The sequence below is a fragment of the Lissotriton helveticus genome, chromosome 6 (assembly GCF_964261635.1).
Source record: "Lissotriton helveticus chromosome 6, aLisHel1.1, whole genome shotgun sequence".
NCBI lineage: Eukaryota > Metazoa > Chordata > Amphibia > Caudata > Salamandridae > Lissotriton > Lissotriton helveticus.
In genome coordinates this window covers 1,167,219,376-1,167,241,429 of record NC_136067.1, presented here as the reverse complement: position 1 = coordinate 1,167,241,429, position 22,054 = coordinate 1,167,219,376, and the positions used below count along the sequence as shown (strand labels likewise).

General features: G+C 46.6%; 1 protein-coding gene across 4 annotated transcripts in view; it reads left to right on the top strand.

Moving 5' to 3' along the window:
* Positions 1-22,054, top strand: part of FRMD1 (FERM domain containing 1) — a 797,190-nt gene that overhangs the window by 225,021 nt on the left and 550,115 nt on the right. For all 4 annotated transcript variants that reach the window (XM_078648855.1, XM_078648854.1, XM_078648856.1 and 1 more), the window contains exon 5: positions 8,660-8,846. In XM_078648855.1, coding sequence (XP_078504981.1) covers positions 8,660-8,846 — 187 coding nt within the window. The remainder of the gene's footprint in view (positions 1-8,659; positions 8,847-22,054) is intronic.

Genomic DNA, 22,054 nt, shown 5'->3' with positions numbered 1-22,054 from the left:
CCTGGTGGACACAGCTTCCCAGGCACACACACAGCTGCACCAGAGTAATTCACAGGTCTTTAAAAGACTATTTGCTTGTTAATGAGGCTTTGTTGTTTTTTCACCCCTTCTTAGAACCCCTGCATCACCACTCTGCCTATTGCTGGAAGAATTAGCCCCCCCCCCGAAATTTTTTCTTAGACCCCAACCGAAATTTGCCTCTAGTTGTGCCTCTGTGAGTGAGCTTTCCTCAGGCAGCGTATACGCCCCTCTGTGCTGGGGCATTTTCTGCCACAAAAGCCATGCAAGTTTTAAATGGTGTTGACAGTCACCCACTTCCACCTTTTTCACCGAGCCTATGGTTCATCCTTACTTCCCTGCAGAGGCCTCTTGGGAGATCTATCAAGCTCTAGAATGTTCTTGAGCGTCACCGTTTAGAGGCACCACAGGCATGGACAATTTGAGTTCTCGCTTCGGCCTCTTGTGCTTTTGACATGCTCACGGTGTCACACAGTTGGACATACACTGCAACCGGGTGTTTTAACAGGTTACTTGCCAGCTTGTTGTACAAGAATCTATCTCATTGCTTGCTTTTCAGAGGTTTGAAAGGCGCATTAGTGTACCTATCATCAGTATGAAAATGTCCGCCAGCCAGTGTTCAGGAGCATTCGTAAGATCCGATTTTCCATGCAAAATCTGTTTCCACGCTCATTTTTGTCTGATCAAAGAAATGGGTTTGTGGATATAAACCAAACTAGTTCTACAGACTATCTCTTACTGAACAGCCTCGGAAGCTACCGCATTTGTGGTAACAATAGGATGTTAAGGAATCCTTGTTCTTGCTATTCTATAGCCAGGCAGACAATGTTTGGTGCATGCTACTCTCTAGCGGCCATTACGGGAAGTGTGAAATTCGTTTTGTTGGTGTAATTATTAGGTACTTCAGTAAAATCAACAAGCGCTGAAACACAAAAGCGTGGGGCACTAAAAGCCGGCGGCTGTGTGGACAAAGGCTTTCCTGTGGTGCACAGCGTTTACCTTGTGGGGACCAGCACGATAATTGCTAACATATGGCACTGCTGCTCGCTCCCGCAAGGCAATCGCCAAACATGCACGAGGGCTCATCGGGAACAGTGCAAAACATGCACGAGTTCCCAATAAAGCCTGGAGCGATTCCAAAAGATCTCTAAAGTAGCGGTTCCGCGCTGCTAGGCGAGACCTAAAATGGACCTCCCATAGGAGAAACCATCTACAGGTATAAATGAGTAAGAAACTGTCCTTTGTGAAAAAACACGAAAGGGGTACCTAGATCGCTGTGCTTGCTGACTGTTGTTAGACACATCTGCTGTGGAAAACAGAACAATGATGCAGAATTAAATGATAATATTTTATAAATTGCTCCATAAGAGACACCCCTTGGAAAACATTGGTGACAGGCACTCTGGTTACTAGAACTGTGCCTGTTTTATTAAATGCTGAGCAACAGTTGTAAGCTAATCTAATAAGTGTTTATCCCTACAGATGAAAAGTGTGCAAAGCAAACATTGGTTAGGTGTCACAAATACAATTTCAGTGACAGGCACACCTGTTACAAATTGTGCTTCTTCGACAGAGGAAGATACCAGTGAAAATCCAATCTGTATTCGTAACAGCACTTAATACATAGTAAATAAAAGTGTGGGGTGTCTCCGTCCTGTTTTGTTGTGTATTTTATAATCAATTTGTGTGTACTACTGTCAAGTAGGATAGTACCTTGGGGGTTGTTTATTACTCATTATGTTTGTGTGTACACACTGTAGACTGGAATGCGAAACATAACATCATCACCTTACTTTTTGAATGTTCCGGAAGAACTAGCACTAAAAATGGAGCAAATGAAAAAAGGTATTCCTGAACAATGCAACGTATGTAGCACAAATGTGGGAACTGAAAGCTGCTCTACTCCAGGACAGCCTTGTTAAAGAAGGTCAGGAAGTGGTGGAGACATTTTTGGCATTGAACCAGGGGGATTTATGAGGGTTAAATACGTTTGAGTTTTCTTTAAATACTTAGACAGTCAGCATTTTTCCAAGGTGAGCACTGTACTGGAAAGCTATCACTTCATTAAAACAGGACAAAGAGAAGGGGAGTCATAGGAACACATGACCTCACTGAGAAAATTAGGTGTGTCAAGTAACATCGGGGCACTAGCAGACAAAAGGATAAGAGATCAATTCTTGCTTTATTGCTATATAGATCAAATTTGTGAAGAGTTGAGTTCAAGGACGAACCACCCACCATCAAGGTGTTCATCGTTGTGAAGGGGGTGGAACACTTATGAGGTGTGTAGTGAAATTAAAGCAGACTAAAGAGTTCACAAGAGGCAACAGCAATGCAAGAAAAGGATGGTGGTTCTTTCAAGCATCATTGTTACCAATTCACAGGGAGGGCACCCAGAGCCAACAACTAAGGGCCCAATTATGATGTGATTCGGAAAGTGAATCACATCTCGGTTTCACTTCAGACCCCCTAATTACACTCTGGGCAGTGGAAAGTGAAATTGGGCGGTCATTCCAGCGGGATTCTGATGGGCTCAGTAGCCTGTCTGCCAGTCGGAAACTGCAACGTAATCCCCACATTTTAATACACCATTTCCTACTGTAGGAGAAACAAACAGTCCATCTTGACGGACTGATTAATGATTAATTTAATGATCATATATTTAAATCACTCAAGTGCTCTATTGATATTTAGTAGCTCTCCCTGCATTGTTGAGAATTGTTTCACCACTTGGGATCCGTGAGCTGTAGGCCCTTTTGGAAGGTAGCGCTGTACTTTGATTTATATGTAATAACATTTGTGAGGTCGTGGAGAGCCACTACTGCTCTCATTTTTGGATTGATGTTATGAGTATTTCCTGTTCACCAAATGCCTTTGGATTGATATTTGAAATAATATGATTACTCCAGACCACTTATCATTAAATGTATTATCGGATATAATGGTGGACCCGAATCAGCCATTGTATCAAGATATATATTACCAATAGTTGCAAACCCCAAGGGTGAGTTGAAAACTGTTATTGGCACAAGTTGGATTCTAATCTTCCAGTAGGAACCATATTAACCAATTCCTGTTCTACTTCCACAATGCTGTTGCATTCGTTGAACTCTTGCATACGCTCTAGAAATGGCCAACTTTCTTACAGATAAGACATCTTTTGCCCAGTGCTGGCACAGGGACAGATCTAGGATTGTTGGGGCCCTGGGCAGAAAAGGAATGTATGAGGCCCCTCTAAATTGCATATACATGGCGCAATCAGGGCTGTTTGCATCTGAATAGATGCCCCTGCTCCTGAAGCTGTAGCCACTCCCTCTCAGCCACCTTCAAGCACCTCTTAACAGCTCATCAAGTGCTGAAAGTGTGAGGGTTGCTTGTCTCCAGAGAGGGTTAATATTGCCTGGGACCTAAACAGCAGGGCAATCCCGCTGTGCCTCTGCCTGGGTGAGGATGAAGGCTTAATTATCAGGCAAACCCGGGGAATGTGTCTTCTTGCAACTGTAAATGGGGGCCCCCTCCACTTGGGTTCCCCTCACTACACCATAGCAGCGAAGCCAGGGGAGAGGGCCCTCCTAAGGTGGCACACTTGCCAGGTGGCACCTTTCATGCCGTGGTTGGACTCTGTCGCTTTGGTGTGGGCCCCAAGTTGGAAGGCTGACTACGGGTTCCTGGGCAGTTGCCCACACCACCCATGCCTAGCACCGGCCCTGGCTGGGTATGAGGACGAGTTCCCTTAAATGTGTTTTGGAACCACATCTAAAACATACACCATTTTTCTTTAGACCTGGCAGTGAGACTTTATCTTTGTCAGCAATTGCATTTTCACTGAAAGAACAAGAAACATCTTTTGAAGCTAATGCTGTAGTAAACATAGTTGAGGTTTTGATTCGTTTTACAATGTCAAGGACTTCATTTAGATTGGATCTTACAGACTAAAAGTCTTTTCCTGAATCTTTTTAGATGAACAGTTGAAAATGAATTGATCTCTCAAATAAGTATCCACATTTTCATCAAATTAGCATTTTGGCTCTAAGTGTAGAATACATAGGGACATATGTTTGCGCATTTTACCACTCGCAGATGGCCTATCAAGCTGTTTGTGACTGGTAAAATGCTTTTTGGTATGTACCAACCCTATTTTGCGAGTCAGTACCCTTTACCGAATCGCAAAATAGAGTTTGTAAGTTGTTATTAGGAAGGGGCGTCTTACGGGCGTTCCTTTCTAATAGCGAGTCGCACTGGTATGTTGGAATTAATGTTTACCGGGAATGCGGTCGCAAAACATTTGCTGGTGCTACCAACATCAAGTGGATGGTAACCCATTCACAAATGAGAAGGGGTCCCCAAGGGACCCCTTCCCCTTTGTGAACGTGGGCGTCAACATTTTTTGCGAGCAGGCAGTGGTCCCTTGGACCACTACCTACTCTTAAAAAATGAAAAGGTAGCTTTTCATTTTTATTTTAAAAATGTGTCCCGTTTTCCTTTGAGGACAACAATCTGCATTACAAAAATACATTGCTTTATTTAAAAAGCAATCGCAGACATGGCTGTCTGCTGATCCCAGCAGGCCACCATCCCTGTGGTTGTTGCCGTTCTCAATGGGTCGCAAATTGCGACCTGCAGCATCAATATTGATGAGGCAGGTCCATTTGCGACCCACGGCGAACCGCTAACAGTGTCAAACACACTGTTGTACAACGCAGTTTGCGATTTCCCAATAGCGAATTGCTAAAATGTGTTATTAGGAAATTTCAAACACGCGACTTCGTACACCTTGCACATACTCCTCTACGCTTTAATTACATGACTGTTTGTGCCTAAAGAAACTGTGGGGCATATTATCAAGGACAGGCGATACATTATCGCCACTTTTATCGGCAGGAAACTGCCGATAAAGCGGCGATAATGGGCATGATAATATGCTCTATGAATTCCAATCGAAGCCAATGTTAGATGTCTTCACATCTAACATGGGCTTCGATTGGAATTCATAGAGCATATTATCAAGCCCATTATCGCCGCTTTTGCCGATAAAAGCGGCGATAATGTAACGCCCTTTCTTGATAATATGCCCCTGTGTCTTTCAATCATGATGCATGGTTCTTCCATGAAGCATTTCTCCAACTGTGCCATTGTCTCCTTATATTCATTCCATGGTACTTCAGGAGAAAAGTTCTTGCTATCAATTGCCATAATATAGTTTTCGGTGCTGTGTTGCAGTTGCTGCCACTTATTCAGAGGTTTACGAGGGTTTTGTAAACAGAGATTTGGCTGAGAGAATAATGAAGAGTTAGCCAACTAAATAATGTTATTACAACAGCATCGTTAATTGTAAATAATAACGAAACTGTAGAGCAGGCTCAAACAAGCATAAATTAAATCTTGCGAGCATCAATCAGTTTTGCTGAATGCTGTCATTGGCTGACAGAAATAGAAATTGTATGGGGGAAAAACGAGCAAAAATATTTTTCCATGTGTGGGAATGAGTTATGTACAATTCACTAGATGACGCTCTGCTCCAAGGTTTACCACACAGTTACTGCAGCTCAGTTTGTTTATGCCAGCTTTCTGTGGTAACAAAGATAATGTGCATGACATGTTGACTACGAACATGTGACCGAAATGATGCGCGTGATTGTGCTCGTGCCTGCAACTGGAAAGCACAGAAGTAGGTTGTGTCTATTCAAAGTGCCACAGAACACTCGTGCTATAAACAAAGGAACGACTCCCAAAGGCATTAAGGCTGCAACAGCACCGTTAGGACGTTGAACTTCCAAAACACTGTGAATAATGCAAAAAGAACAATTGATGGACAGAATGTTGAAAATGTCAAACATTCACAGAGGTCTGGGCCTAAATCCATCATGTTTTGCTCCCCATGCCATTCCAGTTTAAACCCGGCCATATGCAATCAGTCTTGACCCTGCTCCTCATGGGAACAGTCCAGCCCGAACTGCCACACCAGGACCTCCCTGGACCGGAAGCAAGCATCCTGGGACCGGTTTCAGGGTTTCAACCCTCATCCGTCTGGCTAGCTTGACTCCAATGGCATGGAGAGCAGGGGACCCACGTCTAGGCATACCCGTCCCACTTGGGGTGACAAATGCAAAAATACTGGGGGAGGGGGGGGCGTGGTGAGCAAAAGTACGATGGATTAAACCCAGATCTTTGAGACTGGGAGTGAATGTTTGCATTGTTCTGCATTCCATCCGCCATTTGTTCTTTTTGCTTTTAAAACACTGTGACGGGCACAATGATTTTACCAATAGAAGAAAAAGCCCAGGATGCCAGCTACCAATCAAATACATACAGTATATATATTTGCTTGTATTCCTTTTGTGAATGTTTGGTCTAGTTTGTTCTGTGACTTGGTGGGCTAAAGGTGACAGAGCAGGGCTGGCTTTGGCACTGGTGGCGTACGGTGTGCTAATCAGTTTTGTCCCTCATGACCTCCTTCTCGGATTACCGGACTGCCACTGGGCAAAAACCCTTCTCATCTCTCCATAGCTCTTCTCTCACATACATTTAATTTGTTTTAGAGTACTGGGAAAGGCTGGCTTTACTAATAAGAGTGCATATCTAACAAACTATCTCTTTTTAGCCACATTAAGAATAGATAATGAAAGAGTGGGGCCAAACCATAACTTCCTAACTATTTTATGCTGTTTGCATGCAGCTTTTTGATGACAGCTTGTAACAGTCACTGTTCTATATTAGGGATGTATCTTTTGTACTGCAGTAACACAAGTATCTCTGTGGCAAAAGCAGTAATCCACTCAGCTATCCATACAAAATACAGGTTTGTGATCTGCACAGTAGTGTTCTTTGCAGTGGCACATTAACCCCCTGTGCTACTTTATGCCACTAGACAAAACTCCGATCTCTCTCTCTCTCTCTCTCTCTCTCTCTAACAGTAACATTAATCACAAGAGTTACCTTAACATTTGTATTGCTGCCTGAAAGCTAGATTCATAAGGAACTCTGCAGTAGGTGTTTTGAATTTGTAAGTTATTGCTAAGCACAGCCGCCCCCCCCCCCCCCGAGGTCAGCTCCCCCTCCCCACGTCAGCGCCCAGTGTGGCCGCACTAGCAGCACTGCCCTAAAGCTAGACCTATGACAGAGATCTCTTCGATTTGTCACCAACTTGTTGAGTCTGAAGACACATGTAGATGTATGAAGATGAAATCCGAAAGGGTTGAATTTTCCGAAGAATTTATTCTAGAAGCATACAAAGGCCCACTCGGAATGGCAGAAACGGCCTTCCTCCACAGTTGTCTGGAATCAAGCACCAGTTTCATTTCAGACATCAAGTGGAATGGAAAAAAAGGTTCCAAGTTCCATAAGGGCAAATTATGAAATAAACAAAACACAATACAACAGGCTTGTTGTCCTCACCTGCCCTTTTTTGCTGGTCGAGAAATTCTGCCCGTATGTAACGGCATCTTTTAGGGCATGTAAAGAGGCCTATCCCTTACTGCCAATCGCCAAAGGTACAACTAAGGGCCAGATTCCGATGTTGTATGGACCGGAGTCCGTTCGACATCGGTTTGGAACTGGAATCGAACGACCTCCTGCCATTGGTTCCAGCCCAGGAAGTAGGATCCTCTACTTTACAATGGGAGCATGCATTGTGAATAGAATGCATGCTCTCATTGCAAAAAGCAGAGGTGCAGTTCATCCCTGCACCCCGTGGCAGGCACCCGGGTTCAGGGATCAACAGGGGGGCACCATATGTGCCCGCTAGGCCGCCATTCGGTGGCCTTGCACCCATGGGGGCCCTGCTGGGGTACCCCAAAGACAGATTCCAGTGCCTTTCTGTGTCGGAAAGGCTGGCACAGAAAGGCAGTGAGAATCTGCCATCGTAATCCCTCGGCCGTAAAAAGCCAGCCGAGGGATTACTGCAAGGTTTCAGAATGGCAGACGGCCCTTCGGAAAACTAATTCAGATTCCCTTCTGACAGACCCCATAGAAATAGGTCGGTCTAAAGGCAATCCAACCAGTCGATTACGATGCAGGCTGGAGGGCTCCAACCGATGGTCGGAGCCGGTCCAGCCCACATCATAATCGGGCCCTAAGTGTTTGTTACCAGCTTCTAGCAATTATGTCTCAACCTTGGTTGTTAGTGTTACAGCAAGTCTTTGTCCAGAGCCAATGGTAAAGAAGAGGCCACGTGCCACAGGTGACAGGTCCTGCCGATAAGATTCCCAAACTTTAAGCCATCCATCAAGCAGGACACTGATAGTGTTGGCCAGTGCTAGGCCTAGACCGAGAAATGGATACGACAAAACTGTCCATTCTTCAGACAATGCGCACTTTTGGGATATTCTTTGCTGTCTCTTTGCACAATAAATAAAATTAATTGGTGAATAATATGCTCCTTTCCAATCAGTGGCTGGACTCCTCACAGGGACATTGAAAATGAAGGCCTCATCTTTTAAATCTCTTTCATCGCAAGTCCTGCAGGTCTCTTCTGTCATTTAATGTAATCAGTTGCTGTGCTCAATTAGCTGAAGTGCTTTATGGGAAAAAATACAAATTTAAACCTGCAATATCGTTAAATTGTTTTTCAGGCAAATTTTGCAGAAGATGAATACAAGATATAGTAAGTAACTGTGAGGTTTGGTTTTGTCTCCACCAATAGTGACAAAGCAGAACGACACTTGTACTACTGCCACCTCAAGGAACAAGTGCTGATATCCCAGTGCACGCAGATGGAGGAAGTGTACTTCCTGTTGGCGGCGTACAGGCTGCAGGCTGACTTTGGTGATTTAAAAAAAAATGAGCCCGACGGGAGGTATTTTGAGCCCCAAGCATACTTCCCACAGTGGGTAAGAAAGACCGACACATGCTTCTGTGCCATAATTCAGTGAGGAGTCTTAAAACAAAGCCTGTCATGTAATCCCTGCAGTTTCAGTATGGTGTGTTTTAAACTTTAGAATGTTAACAAATAGCCTGCAAGGGGAATGTACATGTGTATGCAGAGTTGCCAAGTTTTCCATGAAAGCACGCATGACATTTACATGTTATCAGAATACTCATTTCCGACATTTCACTGCCATATTATGAATGACCCTTTACTACACGTAGAAGGCAGTTTTGTCCATATAGTGATTTATGTTACAGGAAAAAATATTTTGCAATGATTTGTCTAGAAATGATCTAAAAACATTCACAATGTCTCACATGCTTATTTAGGGTCACCGACCCCACTTCCCTTCTCCAACATGATAATCATGGATTTGTAAAGGGGTAGGTTTCTAATACACAAGGAATCACAGTTGTTAAGAGATCGAACTTTGAGAGCGTTTGTGCCTCCTGCCCTGAACCTCCACCCGCCCATTCTTCCCGACCCTCACTGTCCCTCCTGCTGGCACTTTTCTGCCTGCTCAAATGTCACCGGTTTTCTGCCATGAATCGTGAAATACCACATGGAAAAGAACCTGGCTTCTTTGGGCCCATGTGGTTATTCTGCATTCCGAGGAGAAACTCATGATCACTGAATTTTGATGTGGGGATCTTGGTTTGAATTGGGGAATCTGGCCTCTCGGTATCCCTGCACCAAAAACCGGCAACCTTCTAATGAGGGCTTAAGTTGAATTGTGAATCCTTGTCCTGGGCTTCTTAATGTTCCTTCCACGTGGTGGCCACTGTCAATTCTAGATGCAGTTAAGTCTCCTCCTCTAAATCTTCATTTCCCAAATGAACTTGGGGGCATTAACACTATACCAACATCTTGCTGCCCTTGCCTTGGTTGGGTGCATATATTTAAAAGGCTCCAGAGAATAGGTTGTCTCTGCCACGAGTAGGGTTGTCACTCCGCTCTGGTTTGGCCTCAACAGAATCTCCTGAAAGACTTACTCTCTCTCCAACTAAAGGGTGCTGTTGTGTCAGGTAAGTGCACGGATCACTAGCCGGCACCAACACGAGTGGGGGTGTCAGGGGATCGTTTAAGGCACGAAATAATCACAGGAGACGGGGATATGTGTTACTGGGTTTCGCCGTCCGTCTCCCTAATGGAGTACTTACGTGCGTACCCCTTCTATTGCCACTGGGGTCACCTGCCCCATACGCGGCGTACCCGTTACAACAACATTCCACCCCAACAAACATCAAACCAACAACAACCAACCACAGCGCCTAGCCATACGTGGCATTATCTAATGACTTCTGGCGCACCATAAACAGCTTTTATTCATGCAACTGAGAACAGACTTAGGTGAAGTAGTCCCGCAGGTGGCGAGTGGGCTCCAGATTCTCTCGCAGATGGTACTGGGACCGGCCACGCCCCAGGGTTTCACTCGCTCCGGCATCGTTCCACCTCCCCATTCGCTTGCAGCCATCTTGGGGTAATTCTCCGGTGTCGAAGGCCAAGTGTGGCTAGGTAGGTGGCTAGCTCTTGCCCTTGGAAGGGAGCGTCCCTTGTCTGTCCTCATTTCCTGTATGAGACCGTGAGTCGGCATGATTTTTTCAAGTTTTTGGATCACTTCAGCAGCACTGGGTGAGGCTATTATCTCCACTTCAGGGTATTTGGAGTGATCAACGATGGCCACAAATGTGTGGCTGCTGTCACGGAGGCTGCCAAAGTCGAGACTGACACATGACCAGGGTGACCACGGTTTCGGTTCTGCAATTATTGGGGCTCGACGAGGAGCGTCCCCAGTCACTTGGCATGACAAGCAGGAGCGGACCGTGGTCTTTACGAGTTCGTCCATGAGGGGGAACCATACCTTGGTCCGGAGTCTCGATTACATCTTGACCATGCCCTGGTGCCCGATATGGGCTAGCTTAACAACTCGTCCTGTTAGAGCCGTTGGAATTACCAGTTTATGTCCTCTCAATAGACATCTTGTGGTGTCCTCAGTGAGCTCATCTCGACGTGGTACAAGCTGTCCATTATGCACTGGGCATCGGCCGTTAATATTCCCCATTCCTCTTTGGCCTTGTGCCAGTTACCACTCTTTAGAGCCGCTCTGGCCCGTTGCAAGCAATCATCCTTGTTCGTCTCCTCTCTGAGGTCTTCCATGGAGAATGGAAGGGGCAGGACCGGGCTATGACACATCTGACATACTCCTCATTGTACGCAACATCTTCCATCTCCTGTTCCGTGGCTGCTCTTGGGTGACGCGATAGGTAGCCCGCGGGGTTTCGGGATTCTGGTTGATATTCCACCCAGCAGTTGTAATTCTGCAGCTGCAACATCCACTTTTTGATCTGAGGCGGCGGTTTGGTGGATGTTCCCGAGAAGAGAGTTACGAGGGGTTTGTGATCAGTCGCCACCACAAATGGCTTGCCATAGACATAGAGATGAAAGTGACGGCACCCCCCAGTCGATGGCAATGGCTTCTTTCTCGATCTGGGAGTACCTCTGCTCCGTGTCGGTGACGGACCTGCTGGCAAAGGCTACGGGTGCCCAGTCTTCATCCTGGCATCTTCGCTGTAATAGTACGGCACCTAACCCAGCGGGACCGGCATCTACTGCTATCAGTCATTTTCCCTGGGTCGAAGAATGCTAGCGTGGTCGCCTCCGGGAGGGCATTCTTGATGTCTGCAAATGTCTTGGCCTGTTCTTGATCCCACTCCCAGGAAGTGGAATCCTTTGTGAGCTCCCTCAACAGTTGTGTAAGGGTGGTGAGGTGTCAGATGAACCTCCCGCAGTAGTTCACCATGCCCAGGAAACTGCGGACCTCAGTGACATTGGTGGGGACAGCGGCATCTTTTATGTCCCGGACCTTTTCAGGGTCAGGGTTGACTGCGTCAGAGGAAAAAGTGTAGCCAAAGAACTGTAGTTTCTTCTTTAGGAATTCACACTTTTCCTTGTGGGGCGTGAGTCCAGCGTCCTCCATTCGGCGAAGAACCTGATTCAGGCGGAAGTTGGGTTCCAGGATGGTCTTGGCATGCACCATAATGTCATCGCTGACGTTGATGAATCCCGGTATGTCCATAATTAGTTTGTGTAATATTTGTTGAAAAACTTCTGCCGCACTGGACACCCCAAAACTCAGGCGGTTATATCTTCGAAGACCAACGTGAGTTGAGAAAGTTGTAATGTTACGGGATGCCTCATCCAGCACTAGCTGATGGTATCCAGATCTCAGATCTAGCTTGGAGAACCAGCATGCCCCTGCCATTTCCCCTATCAGATCATCCATGGTCGGGTGATATGATGTTCTCTCTTAATCAATCAATCAATCAGATAATTTGTAAAGTGCACTACATACCCACAAGGGTTTCAAGGCGCTGAAGGGAGGGGAGGAAGGGGGTGCTGTTGCTACTGGTCAAACAGCCAGGTCTTGAGTAGTTTCCTGAAGGATAGAAGGTCTTCCGTTCATCGTAGGATGAGGGGGACGGTGTTCCAGGTCTTGGCGGCGCGGTGGGAGAAGGATTTGCCTCCAGCTGTGGTTTTACGGATGCGTGGGATGGTAGCCAGGGAGAGGTCTGCGGAGCGGAGTTTCCTGTTGGGTATGTAGAAGGAGAGTCGGCTGTTGAGATAGGCTAGGCCGGTCTTGTGGAGTGCCTTGTGTGTGTGGATCAGGAGCTTGAAGGAGATTCTTTTGTCAACAGGGAGCCAGTGCAGGTTCCTCAGGTGGGGGGTGATGTGGTCGCGGCGCGGGACGTCGAGGATCAGGCGTGCCGAGGCATTCTGGATTCTTTGCAGTCTGTTGATGAGCTTGGTCGGGGCTCCGGCGTAGAGGGCGTTTCCGTAATCGAGTCTGCTGCTGACTAGGGCCTGGATGACTGTTTTCCTTGTGTCTGTCAGGATCCATCTGTAGATCTTGCGGAGCATACGGAGGGTGTTGAAACAAATGGAGGAGACAGTGTTGACTTGTTTGGTCATGGTGAGCTTCGAGTCGAGGATGACTCCCAGATTGCGTGCGTGGGTGGTGGGTGCGGGGGGTGTCCCGAGTGATGGGGGCCACCAGGAGTCGTCCCATGCAGAGGGGTTGGGCCCGAGGATGAGGATCTCCGTCTTGTCTGCGTTCAGCTGTTAATTTTGTTGCTTTTTGGTAACTTTACCGTCTCAAATGTTTCATTTCAAATGTAAGGGGAAAGGAGTGTGATGATGTGACCTGGTTCCATGTTCTGTGTTCTAGCATGGAACCAGGTCAGTGTAGTGTTCCAACATTGTCAGTTGACCGGGCTATCTGTTGGATGAGGTTGTTGAATAAATACTTCTCTCTTAAAACGCATCTGATGGTGGTCGCGTTATTACACAGTGCATTGAGGGGATGCAAGTTATCGTTATATCAGCTAACTGCTGAATTTCTCTGGTTTTATACAAATGATATCTAAGCCTAACTATAACGTCTCTGTAACCATTGTTTTTTTTCTGTGAACTTCTATGGGTTTTTTTAAATAGTAGTCACGCTTGCAGGGATACTGCAGTGTAGAACTTACAGGCGGTACCAGGTGGGCTTCTTGGCCACCGAGGACCCTCAGGAGTAAAGTGGACTTCATCCCCAACCAGTAGTGCAGCACGAGCTATGTTTGCAGAGTGGTGGAGAAAGGGGCGTGGCCCCTGAATACCTCTTAGCAATCCCGCTGTGTGGGACTTATTGGAGGTAACAAGATGGGTAGTTGGCCCTAAAGAAGATCCTTGGAGGACAACTACCCCTCCTGTTACCTCCAGCAAGCCCCACACAGTAGGATTGCTGAGAGGTTTTTGGTGGCCACGCCCCCTTTCTCCACCACTCTGCAAACACACCTCCTGGTGAACTACTAGTTGGGGGATGAGGTTCCCTTGGTTCTTGAGGGTCCCTGGGGGGCAAACTAGCCCTCATGTTACCTCCAGTAAGACCCACACAACTGGATTGCTGAAAGGCCATCAGAGGCCATGCCCCCTTTCTCCACCACTCTGCAAACGTGCTCTAAGGTAACTATAACTTGCACCCCTGCCATACACAGTTTTCTCATCAATAATTTTATTACAAGGTTGCAGTGATATTATCAATGATGTCATAAGTAGATGCCATAATTAATGTAATATGTGGGTTAATTACCAGTGCATGGAGAGGGAATGAGTTATAGTTACCTTAGGAAACAAGTTATAGTTTCTTGAGCTAACTTGAGCTAACTTTAACTATGCCTGCTGAATTTTTATGGTTTTACGTGTTTAAAATCTGAACCTAACTATAATGTGCCTGCAACCTTTAGGTTTTTAGTGACTTTCTAAGGTTTTTTTCAATTCTATTTCTTAACAATAATGTCCCTGTATCATTTGTTTTTTTTCTGTGAATTTCTAGTTTTTTTTAATGTACTATATTTTCATTTAATTGCCATACGTTATTTCAACATGCCCCCTCCATCTAAAAAATATACCCGGCCTCGGGGTATGTGTTCCCTGGGGCCCAAAGCGGGCCGAGGAGGGGGCCCGAAGGTTGGAGCTAATCTCCCACTGCGCCAACCTCTTGTGTGCAGCCAACCACACATTTTGTAACACCTTTAGCCATGTGCAGTGGGGGGTTGGCCACAGGGTATTTAGGCCTTGTGACAAACCCCCGCCTGCAACCAACTACAAGCACCGCATGGCCTTTGGTTGTGCACTGTGGTGGGTTAGCCACAATCAGCGGGCCCCCTCCCCAGGCCACTTAAGCTCCGGGACCCCATCTCCTAGGGCATGGCACCAAATTTAATGGGGAGGGGAGCACGTAGCCTCCCTTCCCTGGCTGATTTCAGCACCAGAGACCCTATGCCTCAGGGCTTGGCACAATTTATATGGGTGGGGGGCATGTGCCTCCCTCCCCAGGCTAATTTTGACCCAAGGAACACAATCCCCTGGAGCCTGGCACTATATTTATGGAGTAGAAGGCACAGGGCATTTGTCCATGGGCCAATTTCGGCCTGGAGACCCCATCCTCTGGGGCCCGGCCATATTCCAAAAAGGGAGGGCACACAGCTCCCCAGGCTGATTTTGGCCCCAGGACCGCATCCCCGGGGGCTCGTCCAACACCCAGGGCACTCACTGCACTATGGTTGGATGCCATAAGGGAAGCCCCAAGGTCCAATGGTCCCAACTAGCTCCCCACCTCCAGTGGGAGCAGGCATTGCTCCGGCCCGCAGGGAGCAGATAAAAATGCTCCTCCCTGTGGGCGGGAGCAATCTTTTCATCTGTTTCCCTGCCCGCTTCAGTGCGGGAAGGTAAATGGATGAATAGCCCTCTCCCAGCAGACGGGAGCATTTTTCATGCTCCTGCCTGATGGGAGTAGACTTGGTGTTTGCTCTTGTGTGGCGGGAGTTTGAAATTGCTCCCACCAAGCAAGAGCAAAGATACTTTTACCTGCCTGTGCCAGAGCGGGCAGGGAAACTGCTATATCCCATGGGTGGACACCCCGGTTCATAGCATGAGCCGGCCCTGGAGGATGGGGTCCCGTGGGTCAAAATAAAAGGCCCAAGGAGGGGGCCTTATGCCCTCCCTTCCACTTTGAATATTTGGCTGAGCCCCAGGGATGGGGTCCCCAGAGCCCAAATCGGCCTGGGGAAGGGGATGCACAGCCCCCACTCCCTTTTAATATTCAGCTGGGTTATTATATTCAGCTGGGGTGGGAAACAGTCCAAGGAGGTGGGCCGTGTGCTTCTTCCCCTTTTATAATAAGGCTGGGGCCTTGGGGATGGGGTCCCCTGGGTCAAAATTTGCCAGGGGAGGGGGAACAATGTGCACCCCCTCTCTCCAAATATATATATTGTCCCCCCCAAGATCTGGCCCACCGGGGGGTAAAAAAAAACAAGCGTGGGAGATTAGTCTTGTTTTTTTAAAAATGTTTGTGGATCCTCCACAAATTTGCAGTAAAATTTTATAAGAATAAAAACGTTTTGGTCTGTGGGATCCCACCACCAGGCCTAGGGGGTCAGGGTATTCTTACCCTGCTCCCATGTCGATTTTTTTTCTTTTGTCTTGGGACTCGGTCTGATTGAAGTGCTGGCACCCAATCAGATCTCAGTATGAGATCTGTCGTGATCTACTGACCCTCCGCATCTCTAGATATGCATACTTTTTTTTATTACTTCAAAACTACTGAAAATATTTACACCAAGTTACAAAAAGTTCTCTTTCTAGACCAAGGTCTAGCTTTCTGCCACATTTGGTGTAATTCCGTTCAGCATTTTTGGGCTGTAGTCAAGTCTAAAATCCCCATGGGAAATTGCATAGGGAAAACGCATTTAGGGACCCCCCCCTTTTTCTCCGCCCCCACTTGACAGAGCACCCCGAAACATTCCAATCAGCAGCTGTAATGATTGGAAAACTAGCTTTGAAGATTTTGTGAAGATTCCTCAAATGGTGCCAAAGCAAAACAAAAGCGATATTCCTATGGAAACTAGGGGCCAGATGTAGGTAACCAAATACCGGTCGGTAACGGCCGAAAATACCGAATTTCAGTCGTTACCGACCGGTATTGGGCTATTGAGATGTAGGAGCCCATCAAAGACCGATTCGGTAAATACGAGTAGGAAATTTACCGAATTGGAAGATACCGAATCGGAATTTACCGAATCGGTATTTTCCGAATTGGTAAATAAGAAATGGTAAAAAATTACTATCGAGATGTAGGTTACTTCTAAAATACCGAATTTTATGAAATTCGGTATTTAAGAGTCGGTAATTACCATGGATTGAAAGCAGGTGGTAACCAGGTGCAGGCTATAAAAAAGGCCCCAAAATGCAACAGTGTGACCAGAATGGCGGCATTCTACGTGATAGCAAGGCGGCTACGGCTACAGGCAGCAGGAGAGAGGATATGGAGACGGGAGGAGCAAGTCTACAGACAGCGGATAACGCTCTTCCAACTCACTGAGGCAGAGATCTTGCAAAGGTACAGGCTAGACCCCCAAACCATCCTGGACTTGATCAGGGACCTGCACCCACTCCTGGAGCACCCAACACCAAGGGCGCACACCATCCCACCCCATGTGCAGGTGCTCTGCAGCCTACACCTGCTTGCTTTTGGGAGTTACCAGGGGGTGATTGCTGCGGCAGGTGGGGTGCCCCAGAGCTGCCTGTCCCGTTTCTTCTGCAAGTTCCTAGAGGCCATGATGCAGAGAATGCATCATCATATCAGCTTCCCTGACACACATGCGGTACTGCTAAGACCAAGACTGACTTTTATCAACTGTCTCACTTCCCACACGTCATCGGCTGTATTGATGGCACCCACATCCCAATCTGCCCACCTGCTGCCACAGAGTACATTTACCACAACAGGAAGTCAACACACACCATCAATGTGCAGGTAATCTGTGATGCCAACATCATCACAGACATTGTGGCCAAATTCCCGGGAAGCACCCACGACTCCTACATCTTTCAGAACAGTGGGATTTACAGATGCCTGACAGCGGGGGAATTCGGAGAAGGCTACCAGCTAGGTAAAACACTGTGACCCACCCTGATAGATATTGCAGATGTATGTGTTGTTGTGCATGTGATTAATGGCCCTATTATGTTCCAATAGGTGACAGCGCATATGCTCTCTGCTCGTTTATACTGACACCCTACCTGAACCCATCAACGCCAAGCCAGAGACGATACAACATGGCACACAAATCCACTAGGAACGTTGTTGAGCGCACCTTTGGGCTCCTAAAAAGCAGGTTCGGCTGCCTCCACAAAAGCGAAGGCGCACGGCAGTACTCACCACTCATCTGCTGTAAGATCATTGCAACTTGCGCAATGTTGCACAACCTTGCTACTAAGAAGGGCACAGAGGTGGAATTGTGCGAATACCAGGACCATGATGATGAACATGCACTACCGGACCCCAACACAGCAGGAGTTGCGTCAGCTACAGATGGCAGACAGAGACAGGCAGAGATCACACACAACTATTTTTGAGTAAGTAAAGAGACACAGACAGGTGGAGTATGTACCCAACGTAGTTTAATTGTTGGCACTACGCAGGTACTCAAAGGCACAAATGTGCAACACAAATGGTATCCAGTAATAATAGAAGTCCTGGCTCACTTCCCCATTAAAAGTCATGGAGTGTGGGCAGCATAAGTCATTTTCAGTCACGCCTACCGGTGCGAGATGTAATTGGCTGGCTGTTCTCGCTGGGTGTGTGGGAAGTTGGAGCACCATGGAGCCTGCTGCTCCTCTGTGTCTCAGCAACAGGGGGCTTGTCATGCTGCTCCTACTGGTGCTTTCCTCACTCTCAGGAACATCCAGTGCAGCAGTATGTGCTTACTGTGCATTAAACAGCACCTCTACAGCACCCGTCACCCTTGCAAGGCCCCTGGAAACCTCATTGCTGCTGTGTGCTAAGCCCTCTTGCATGTTTACACTTCGCCTGTACAGAATGGAAGTTGCTGGGGCTAGGTGGTTAACAGCCTTGGTGTGTCGCTGTGCTTCCTGCCTGTCCTTCCTCCTTGTTGCTCTGTCCTGATCTAGTTTTGTGCACAAGAGAAGCACAGATTGCGACATGTCCCGCATCCCTGCAGATATCTCCCCCATACCTGATGCCATCTCTTTGTTCTCATCAACCAGTGCACTAAGGCCCTTCCCAATGTATTCCATGTTTGCATTCAGGTGCCTCATCTGGCGTTGCACCAACAGGATGGCCTTTCCCTGCATTCTTTGGATCTTGACCATGCTACCCGCCAGCCCATGGAAGACACTGGGACCATCCACATGTTGTTCAGCACTGCTGTGTCTGGGCCTGCAACGTCTGGTAACTGTGCGGTCACCCTCTGCGCTGGACTGCTGTGTGGCAGCGCTTCCTTCCCCAGCCAAGGTTGGTGTCTCACCCCCCTCCTTGTCACCTGCTGATGTTTCCATTTCGACTAGTGGGGCAACGACATGCCTCTTGCTCTTTTGAGGTGCAGGTGTTGTTTGCGGCAGTGACGCAGGCAGTTCAGGTGAGGACAGTAGCAGAGGGGATCCTGAACGCTCTGGGGATGCCTGCAGCTGTGGAGACAGTTCAAGCTCTTGGGATGGTGGCTGTGTTGTTGGTGCACCAGTGTGCTCAGTGACATTCCCTGCACTTGTGCCTGCCTCCTGGCTGTCGTCCCTCTGTGGTGCACTGCCTTCCTTCTACCTGGTACGCCTGCGAGATGTTTCGCCTGTGGACATAAAAGCGTACATTAGCTATGTGCTCCTCCCTCACTGCTTATAGAATTACATTCTTCTCACTGAAACACTGTACATATTGCCTTGGCTTCATTATCACTGATATGTGTTGCAAAACGTGTTGCTTGGTGTGCTGTATGACATGGTAGGACTTTACATGAATACATCTCCCATAATACATTGCTGCTGTATATTGCTCCCTCTACTGGAGTGGGGTTAACACTGCCACATAGGGGAAAGGGAAGGCGATGGGGTGGGGGTGATTGCTGTGCATGTTTCTTACCTTTTATAGTGGCAGATCTGGCTGAGCTGTCTGCATCTCCCAGTCCACAGACGCTCTCTGGTTCTATGGTGGACTCCACCAGCTCCTCCAGCTCAGTCAGGGGAGGTGCACGGTTCCTCCATCCTCCAGTTCGGTTTGCCTCTTTGTGGAGCTCTGCAATTTTCTTCTTAGTGAAGCTCCTGAGGTCGCACCACTTCTTTTTCAGGTCATCTATGTCCCTTGGAGTCACTCCTACAGCATTCACCTTGGACTGTATTTCCAGCCACATCTTTCTTTTGGCAGATTCAGCCACAGTCAGGAATTGCCTTCCAAACAATTTATGGTGTTCTTTCACCACCTCCTCCACGAGGACCTGCAGCTTTATGGTGGTGAATTTTATTTTTCTCTTCCTCTCTGGGAGTTCCTTTTCACTGGTGTTTGCCATTTTTCAATTTTAAAAGCACAAAAGTTTTCCTGTGGCTCAGGGACTCAGATCTGCTCTCACAGCCTCTCCAGAAGCTTTTAATTGCTTCCAGCTGCCTGGGTGTAGCCACTTCCTGGTTGGGAGGGGGCTGACTCCTGAGTTTTACTTTCTTTTTCCTAGCCAATTCGGTATTTGCTGAATCGGTATTTACCGATTCGGTATTTACCGAATCAGTAAATGCCATTTATTCCTATGGGCCAAAAGGCCCATATGATTGACTGGGAATTACCGATTCGGTAAATACCGAATGGCTGAAACCGATTTTTACAGAATCGGTAAAAATTACCGAATTTTTACCTACATCCCATTTACCGATTCTAAAATACCGAATCGGTGAAATTCGGTATTTTAGAATCAGTAAAATAGGATTACCTACATCTGGCCCTAGGTCCGAACTATAATTACCTACTGGCAACCACCAGTAGGTAAAGCATAAATATGTACATATTTCAGATTGACAGGACCATATTTGAACTAGTTATTCCTGAAATCATACAGATCTGGTGTTGTATAGCATTTTAGGACCCTAGTGTAATTTTCCCGATTCATGCCCTTATATAGGTATAAATCACCCTATCCTTATATAGGCATAGAAATCATAACCATATTTAGACATAGCTCATTCAGTCCAAATACGGCATGGCTACTTCCACTAGTTCCGAAAATCCACAACGATTTCTTGGAAAACTCGCTTTCAGCAGTCAAGGACTTCCCCTTGCTTGAATATTGATTTGTCCAAGAACTCAAGGAGTTTTCAAAGAACTGAGACTCTTTGATGATGTTATTATGTTTAACCTTATGTCAAACTCGGCACCTTCAAGGTATAAATATGCCCACACTTGCCCTAGCAAACACACGGTGGTTTGGAGCAATTCGACTATCTACTTGCCCGATGCAGCTCGCTACAGAAAGTGCAGAAGGAAGTAAACCCTCCAGCTGACGCACTGAGAGAGACGCTGTCTTTTCTCTTGCCGAGAAATCCAGCTCCAGTGTTTCCAAGCTCCCCTTGCGGGGTGTTGGGAAATCGAGTCCAGAGAGAAAGAGATACCAGACCTCCTTCATTCTGAACCAAGGTACAGAGCTGATTAGACCCTTTGAGAAATCTTGGATAGATTCTTGGCAAAAAATACTAAAGCCTATGCTACACCATACTTACTTCTTCCCTCGTATTAGACTTAGGTTAGGTACATTGGAGTAGGCGTATTTTAGAAGCACCAGTTGAGTAGTTTTAGTATTTATTATTTATGTATGTATTTTATGGCTTAGAAACCATACCATGCTTTTACAGTATTATTTCATAAAACTCTTCTAACTGTACGCATTATACTTTGCAGCCAGTATTACGATTGTAGCAGTTCATTTCTTCTGCATGAGAAAGAAGACTGTTCAATAAATACTTTTATTGAAAACGGCCGTCTCTCTATTTCTCTGCACCTCTGGTGAAATGAAGCATGCACGATTGACTGAGTGAAATATCTATCTATTGTTTCCACGACTCTGAAGATACGTTTTATCTTGGGAAACAAAGTTGTCATGTTTATGCGGTTGTCAGAAACTAATCCCTTCTTGTTTATTCGAGAAAGTTTCTAGTGACCTCTGAGCTAGCTGGCACTCACAATTAAGTTTAATATATTCGATAGAGACCTAGTCGACCTAAGTCCTACGTCAATTCTATAGGATATATTATTCCAATGCGCAGAGCCTACTGGGAATATAGGAACTACACTACATGGCGCCCAACGTTTGGTAAGGCACTAATTTAACGCAAGATACTACAGTAACTCAGTCGTGCTTTTCACAGAGACCCCTTTTTCCCGTAAAATACTTCAATAGACGTCTGGAGTGCTGAAAGGAAAATATCCGCCAAAACTGAGTAGGACGAAAATCCTATGTATTAGTTTTTGGTTAGTTCAACGTTGAAAGATACAGTGTTCCAAAATATTGTGCACCTTATCTTTGTTTCCTTGAAACTTGCTCTGTAAACTTTCAGTCAACAAAATGACTGAAAATGAGAACGGTGGAGCTGCAGCAGCAGCCAGACCAGGCTTTGACACTACAGGGTTTACTGAAGACGACGATGATGCAATTATCATACCGTAAAATTTTAGGAAAACAATAGCTTTAAAGCTTATAGAAAATGGCCTATCACCAAGAGGTGGAAGGGTAATATTTGTCATAGAGGCACACGAATATCGGCAGACAGAGGTATTCTATTCATGGATTCTCTTCCCGC